This window comes from Sinocyclocheilus grahami, unplaced genomic scaffold (genome assembly GCF_001515645.1).
Source record: "Sinocyclocheilus grahami isolate Dianchi unplaced genomic scaffold, SAMN03320097.WGS_v1.1 scaffold59.1, whole genome shotgun sequence".
Taxonomy (NCBI): Eukaryota; Metazoa; Chordata; class Actinopteri; order Cypriniformes; family Cyprinidae; genus Sinocyclocheilus; species Sinocyclocheilus grahami.
In genome coordinates this window covers 388,077-395,925 of record NW_015505238.1, presented here as the reverse complement: position 1 = coordinate 395,925, position 7,849 = coordinate 388,077, and the positions used below count along the sequence as shown (strand labels likewise).

The following is a 7,849-nucleotide window of genomic DNA, read 5'->3' as shown; positions in this document are numbered from 1 at the left end:
ATATATGGAATACATAATCAATACACCTAGCACAGCTACAGTGATCTGCAATTATATATATGACAAAATATTAGTCTGTATTATAGGGATGCACAGTCAATATTAAGATTTGTAATTGTTCATGCACATTTTTTTTTATTTTTTTGCATTTCGATTACCTTTAGCATTCTCTATAGCTTGCTTAAAGTTTATTTATAAAAACACGAATCATTTTAAATCACTATTGAATGTGGCTTTTAGCAAGTCTCAAAATGAATAGGCATTTTCATACTGTATATTATAATGTCGTGATGCCTAAATAAAAGTTTTTTTTTAACAAAATAGTGTTTGATTGTAAAATCAGCCATTTATTTTTATCATCTATAACAGAAAAATAATTATAGGCTTTTCTATATTGGCCAGATTTCAATACTGGTGCATCCCTAGTATGTATTTCATATACATATGATATATTCATGCTCTCAAAACACAGACAAGGAACTGCATTAACAAAACCACACCTCACAAACTGTTCATGAAACAATAAAAACCACAAGTCTATCTTCTCTTCAAGAAGTCCATCTCTAATTGGACAGCTCATGTCCAATCAGTGTAGACTGTCCTCATTTAGGACACCATACAGTATATTCTGAATCATCTTGTGGATTAATTCAGCTCCACGGAAATGATCTATCTATGCAATTCTGATACAAGCACCCCACTGGTCCTCAGCAAAAATCCACCTTAATTAGCCATATTCACTAGATGGTGGCCCTCTAACCAGATTGTAGTAGCCAGCCAAGGCACCCAGATCTACATAGAGGGATCCTTTTTTCTTCGAGTGCCCAGAATCCTCAGTGTACAAGGAAGAATCTGAAAATAGAAGAGTAAAGGGTTTCAAGCATGCAATTAAGTGAATTTGACATGGTGTGTGTGTGTTGTATGACGTACCTTGGGTGCTGTCTGAAAGCTGACTGTGCTGTCGCAGCAGTGGATGTGTGCCTTCCTCCAGTGCAGAATCCAGACTCCAACAGCGCGGCTGGTCTTCCCGAGAAGGATGGAGGGCCTCCTCGTTTAGTAATTCTGTGGCAGAGCTCCTCCGTGCAGGGACCCTTTCGAGTGCATGCTCCAGGAGCCTCCGCATCGCGGGGCTACAGCTTTCAGGTATGTCCTCCAGAGGAGGAGCCTGTTTGTGGATCTGCAAACAGAGATTATGAAAATCAATGGTGGCACAGGGGCATTCACAAGCAGCCACATGCAAAGAGACACATGAATTTACATTCATTTACATGAAAAGGAACTGTAGTGTGTGAAAAGGGAACTGAAACCAGTTGGGCTGCAGTACAAATGTTGAACACAAAAATCATTTTGTATAGAGCCAGCTGTCTGTTTCCATTACATGGGCAACTCTTAAAATTAAACATGCAAACTAATCTGCAACACAGGGGAAGCTTAAACTGCTGATATTAGTTTTTTTGTTTTGATTTAGATCTTGTGATCCTTTGCTTTATAGTGTCTAAAACAAACAACAACAAAAAATTTGATATAAAAATATGTTTAGCGAATGATTACAAAATTAGCATCCTTTGCAATATATAGCGGTTTAAAGAGAAAAAAAGAAAAGGAAAAATAATAAAGAGAAACATTTAAAGAACTAATAAAGAAAAAAAGACTATAAAAAATATTATACAAAATTGTTATTATTATTACTACAATTATACAGAATTAGCATCCTTTTCTTTACAGAAGTTTAAATGGAAAAAGAAAACCTAAAATTTCAAAAGGCTATAAATAATATTATAAGCGATTATTAATAATTATTAAAATGGTACAGAAGTACCATAATTTTCAGTGGTTTAAATTAAACAAATAAATAAAAAACTAAATGAGCAAAAGCTAAAAAATGTTTTTAATTAAATAAATAAATTATACAGACTTATTATAATTGTTATTATTAAAATTATACAGAATCAGCATGAGACATGCTGTGCTAATAGAGGCCCTTATGTCATGAAGTTATGACATCAGCCTGCATGGCATTTATGTGTTTTGCTCTGTGGTTAATGTATATAGTCAGTTTCAGGTTTTGCCACATTCAGGGACTCCCCCTATACTGTTGCTGTAAATTACATACAAACAAAATACAATTAAAAGAGCAAGCAGTTCAATGCATTTTGATCATATCATATAAGCACACTCACTATGTAAAGGTATGAGGGGTAGGCTGTTCTGGGATATCTCCTAACCCATGGAGGGCTTCCACTCAGCATGTGTATGATTGTGGTTCCCAGACTGTAGATGTCAGTCTTGGTGTTGTGTCCGCGACATAAAACCAACTCTGGACTCATATACATCTGTACAGAAAAAAAACAATAAGCTCAGAATTCACATATGAAGAGGCTTTCAACAGAATTTGCAGCAACTTGTTTTTATTCAGTTTTGTGCAATGAATACTGGACTGGATTGGCTGCTTTCTACTGTTCAGTCACTCTGAATAATATAAATATGAAAAACAACTTCTGATGTAATAGGCAAATATGAAAAACAACTTCTGATGTAATAGGCAAATGATCTAGTGCACATCTGGTGAGCTGCTCACTAGGGTTGTGCCGATAGACGATAGTATCGTGTATCGACGATAGCAGATGTCTAAAACGATATTAGGCTCATTCTCCTATTAATGTATTATTATTATTATTATCATTAGGTGGCCCATTATAATTCGGCTATTATTATCAAATTGCCCCGCTTTTTCATTCAGCACTGTACTGAATGTACAACACTGTACACACACACACACACACACGTAGCCTGCAGCCGGTGAAGGAGTCTCCAACCACAAACACAGACACATATCGTCTGCTGATATAAGGTATTTCATTGCACTTTAACAAGTAATCTAAACGGCCTATATATGTGCACTATTTTTACCGAGCCCTCACTAATTGAGTTTAATGCCACAGTTACGTTAGAACCATAGGTTAGAACGCATCTCATTCTTGTTTCTGTGGTGGTGTGCCGGGCTCATCATGGGCCGCGCGGTCCGGAGCGCTGTATGACTGATGTAGGCTATCTGTTTCATTTAAATTTACTCCAAATATATTAACTTACTTGTTTTAAATACTTTATATTTAACGTGTTCGTTTATGTCCAATATTTAGGGTTAAACTGTTAAACTGTCCTTAAAATAAATCTACTTTTGATTTTCACCATTGACTGATTTTGCAGACCAGTCGTTGCGACAAACTTGTCACAGGACGTGCGGTGCTAGCGATGTATGACTGTTGTGTCTGAATATATATGAACTAGCTGTCTTAAATATTTTTGTATTTAACATGTTAGTTTATCAGTATGTTTGAAAGTATATTATTTAGATTCGTGGTGCTTCCATAGGCTCCCTCTCTCTTGCGGTTTAAAACACCAAATTGTACAGAGAGTCTCTCTCTTGAACCCACCCACCCATGCAAGATAATATCGTCCATTGGCGATCTCACGGACTGGCGATATGATGATTTGAAAAATGACCGTATCGCCCAACACTACTGCTTACTGTACTGCCATACAGTAAACAACTTTATTTTTCTTTGTGGGGAATCTTCAGTGCTGGTCAACAAGGCATGCTGGACTTTCCAAGTGGGGCAAAAGGTCAACACTGAGGCAGCTAATGTGCATGTGTCCTTTTGGGCCTTTCCCAGAGTTTGCTAGGGAACAGAATGTCAGCTGGGGGGGATGTGCGCGCACGTGCCTTCTGGCTTTTCAGATCTCCTTTCAGAATCACCATTTAAATATTTTAACAAATGTACATAAGACAATGCATATTTATGACTTTCTAAAGCACATCTGCCATCAGCACAAACAGGAACTGACAAATTCCGCATTGTATCTCAATATAGACTAAATAAATTTTTAGTCACAACACAGCGGCTGACCAAATATGGAAAAATGTAAGCGTGCAAAGTGACCTCAAACATACTCACCTCAGTGCCACGTAAGTCCCGAGGAACATATACATCATCCTTCATCTGTACTGTAAGCCCAAAGTCCACCAGCACGGCTTTTGCGGACATCAGCACAATATTACTGGCTGCAAGGACAAAAATGAAATTTAGGTAAGCTAAAAAAAAAAAACGACAACATTCAGAGGTGTGTAGTAATATTTGAGAAGTTACAGTAACTTCTGCAAAATATAGGTGGTTCAGTTCTTGTTTGTGCTCCATAGCGAGACTAATGCAGCGAGGTGTTGTTTTCCGGAAGTGGAGTAAGGTCATTACTCATGGGGTGGCTTGAATAGTTGATGAACAGATCATCAGAAGTCTCAAAACCCCCTTTTCTTGCTTTCCCTCCATATTTCACACTGCTTGAAATAACATGTTTCCTCTCCAAGCCAAATGTAAAAAAGCCAGTCCTCAAAACCACAAAGCAGACTACTATGATTGGTCACTCATTTCACGTTACTCTCTCAGTCTTACTGAAATTTGAAAACACTAGATGGGTTGCCTGTTGAATAAGCCCTTGAAAGTAATACATTTGTGTAATCACGTCTGTCTCTTCCTGCTCTCGCTCTCCTGACTGGAAATTCCAGCCGCTTGAGAAGTCATGAGCTGCAGCGCTGATTGGCTCCTGCGTATGACTAAACGGCAGCAGAATGTTGTTGGCCACAACCCTACCATATTAAATTATGTTGTGTTCCTCATCTTTGTTGGGCATAAACTAAAAACACTTCTCTAGCCTGTGGCCGATTCTCTGTCAATCATTTAACATCGCTGCTTCCTCTTGATGGCCTCATTTTAAGTTCCGTCAAATAAGCGAAATACCTTCCTTGACCACACAGTTATTATCTGATTTACCTACAGAGCACCTCTGTTGCATTTAGGGGGGAAATAACAGTGGTTTGGTGTGTCTGTGGTTTGCAAAGAAAAAAGCACTGAACTGCTTTTGACCCTTCTTTTGAAATGTGTTTTGAACATTCAGTTCAGAGCAGCTGAGGTAAAGTGGTCATAAACAATCAGTTTGGCAGGAAATTGCAGAGATATTTCAGGAAAAAAAATCCTTTATGATGCAATCCAAAGCTCTTACGTTTGATGTCGTGGTGTATGATCTTGTGAGAGTGCAAGTACTCCAGGCCTCGCAGAACCTGCTGAGAGACCCAAATGATCTCGAACTCTCTCATTGGACCACAGCTATCCAGCTTCTCCAGAACTGAGCCCCCTTCACCGGCTTCCATGAACAAATGCACCGTCTGCTCCCACATCAATGCCCCATACAGCTCTGCTATGTTCTCGTGACGGAACCGGGCTTGGATTTCCACGTCTGCAGGCTTGAAATGTTCCACAGGAATCTGGAGAGAAAGTACACCCAACTTATAAATTTCATTTAGGACATTTTGGAAGTGCACCAAAAATGAGCTTGCTCATTATACTTATATGCATAGATGCTATTTAAGCATTCATATATGCAAATAATTTGAAAAGAAAGACTAAATGCAGATGGCTTAGAGAAGGTAGAACCAACACTGTAAAATATGTACATTCTGCCTATCTATGATCTGCACATTTCCCCATATACTTTCACAATATTAATTACTAGAATCACACTGCCACACTGATTTCCAAAGTACTGAATTATTAGTAGTTAAGAATTTATATATACACCAGGCTTATTATATATTTTCTGTTTTGGTTGTTTATTATATTCATGCCCACTTGAACGATTAACAGTATTTCCAAAATCTACCAACATCTCTGTCAATGGATAATGCATATTTTTTTAGCAAATTTTACATTTATATTTATAATTATATACAGTAGGCTCATAAAGATGATTGACAGGACTTAATGATTTGGCTCCTCCCTAACCTACGTTTGGAACTTCATCATGCGTCTCCAAGAAACACACATGGACCGGCGTTTCTGAATGAATCCCTGCTTTTGAAAGAAACCATTACATGAATTATGTAATGACTCACTTATTAAGACAGTTGCTTGTTAACCTCCCAAATGAATTTGTGTTTTTTAACAAATCGGTTAATTTGATGATTCAATGACTCACAAAGTCACCAAGTAATGCTGTATCAAACTACAGTTATATTACTCGATTATACTGGACATTGACCACCTTTATCACTAAGTATTTGATCAAAACGTTAGGCCACAATGACATGGTAAATATTTTTGTACAAGTCAGCAACAACCTGTTAAATTGACCACAAGTCTGAAATGTCTTCTCCCTCTAGACATCTGCACTCTGCCACACAGTTGAGACACTGTCTCTGTGGGCTGCATGTTTCCACGGGGGCGTTCCTGTCAGCTTCCTGTGTGCGTTAGAGCCATTCTCAGTTTCTGTTCAAACACTGCATGCTGCACGCTGACCCTCTAAACATTTTAAGGGAATTGGGTTATTTCCCAAAAGCGCTCTTCCTCATTTCAAAATATTCTCTTATTGCTGCTACAGTTTCTACAAGAAGCGTTTCTCTTTTTTCAGAGTCTTTATTTTTCCACTGTACATAAAGCCTTGTGGCCTCACATGCTGGTGCATAAGATCATCACAAGAATAAATCATGCAGTATCACATGTCTTCTGTCTTGTATTTTCATGTGAAAAGTATATGTTTGTGACTGACTGACAATGACTGACTTCATGTTTAAAATCCTTCTTTTTCTGCTTATTAAATTGTTTTCAACATAGTACTTTGAACAAGCTGTGTTTTCGCTTCAGAACACAGATTCCCAGAAGGGAAGTCAGTGTCCATTATAACCTCCTAGTGGAGTGAAAACAACTACCTTCGCCAAAAAAGAAAAAAGTCGAGATTCCTGAAAAATAACATTCTCTGGATTCCCGGACTTACTAGTTTGCATGCCATTCTCTTCCGAGTTTTGGTGTCCTGAGCCAGATGGACCTTCCCAAATGAGCCTTTGGGAACGTGTCCAGGGCCTTGGGGCTTGTAGGTTAGTTTCCAAGGAAACAGAAGGACGTCCAAGTCAATGCGATAATGCCCCTCCTTAATGACCATGTCTGTCTGCAGGAACAAATCAGGGTGTTCATGAGAGTAAGGCTATGACAACTTGCAACCTTTACTTATCATATGAGTTGCTTTGATTGAGCCAACAATCTCACAGTTTAAACAATTAATTCACTTACATAATGCTTTAATACTGAACTGTACATTGCAACTGTTACTGTATATGTTATGCATCTGTTATGTCATCAAAATAACCCCCTATAGAACTTACCTTGTTTAGCAGGACCCCCATTTCTTCACCCACCTCCAATAGAGAGGAGGACGGGGTGTTTGAAACCGTATTTACAAAGTCCAGGAGGTCGGATGCAGTCCCGTAACGGACCTTTCCAGGATTTTGCACATGTGAGATTAAATCCTGTGGCGTCTCCACAATCTCATCCATGTCTTCTTGCGAGAAACTTTCTTCAAATGAAACTCCTGCTTCCACCTCCTCGCCAACACAGTAGAAATTCTCTGCCTCTTGGATGAAGTCTTCAATGTTCATGTGAGCGAGAAACAGTTCTATACCAGCATTTTCATTCTCGTACTCCATCCTTGATTGAATCCTACAACAGAATGTTTGATCATTAGAAACAGAACATTAACTAAAGTAATTTAGTGCATGCATACATTTGCTTTGCACGCATATGTATGTTCACGGTGTGGTCAGGCATGTTTCCTGATGTGCTTGCTTGCTCTATTTTGCCTGCAAATGAGGGGTGGTTTTCAGGGGTGGGAAACCCCAAGATGGGCTTTCTTCTTCAAAACAAATGGCAGCTAAAACTTTTACATTGAAACTTGAAGATATTTTCAAGGTCCTAAAGTATAAACTCACTGTCTGTTTTGACAGACCCCCAATTTAAATACACACACA

The 7,849-nt window shown here is 38.5% G+C and overlaps 1 protein-coding gene across 1 annotated transcript; it reads right to left on the bottom strand.

Moving 5' to 3' along the window:
- Window positions 1-363: 363 nt before the first annotated feature.
- LOC107584407 (mitogen-activated protein kinase kinase kinase 8-like) lies at window positions 364-7,537 on the bottom strand. Its single transcript, XM_016271008.1, has 7 exons — window positions 7,208-7,537; window positions 6,823-6,993; window positions 5,056-5,317; window positions 3,957-4,063; window positions 2,181-2,333; window positions 931-1,177; window positions 364-852 (listed from the first exon to the last, which is right to left on the bottom strand). The coding sequence occupies exons 1-7, from the start codon at window positions 7,526-7,528 to the stop codon at window positions 728-730; spliced, it is 1,386 nt and encodes a 461-aa protein (XP_016126494.1). The 5' UTR covers window positions 7,529-7,537; the 3' UTR covers window positions 364-727.
- Between the last annotated feature and the right edge of the window lie 312 nt (window positions 7,538-7,849).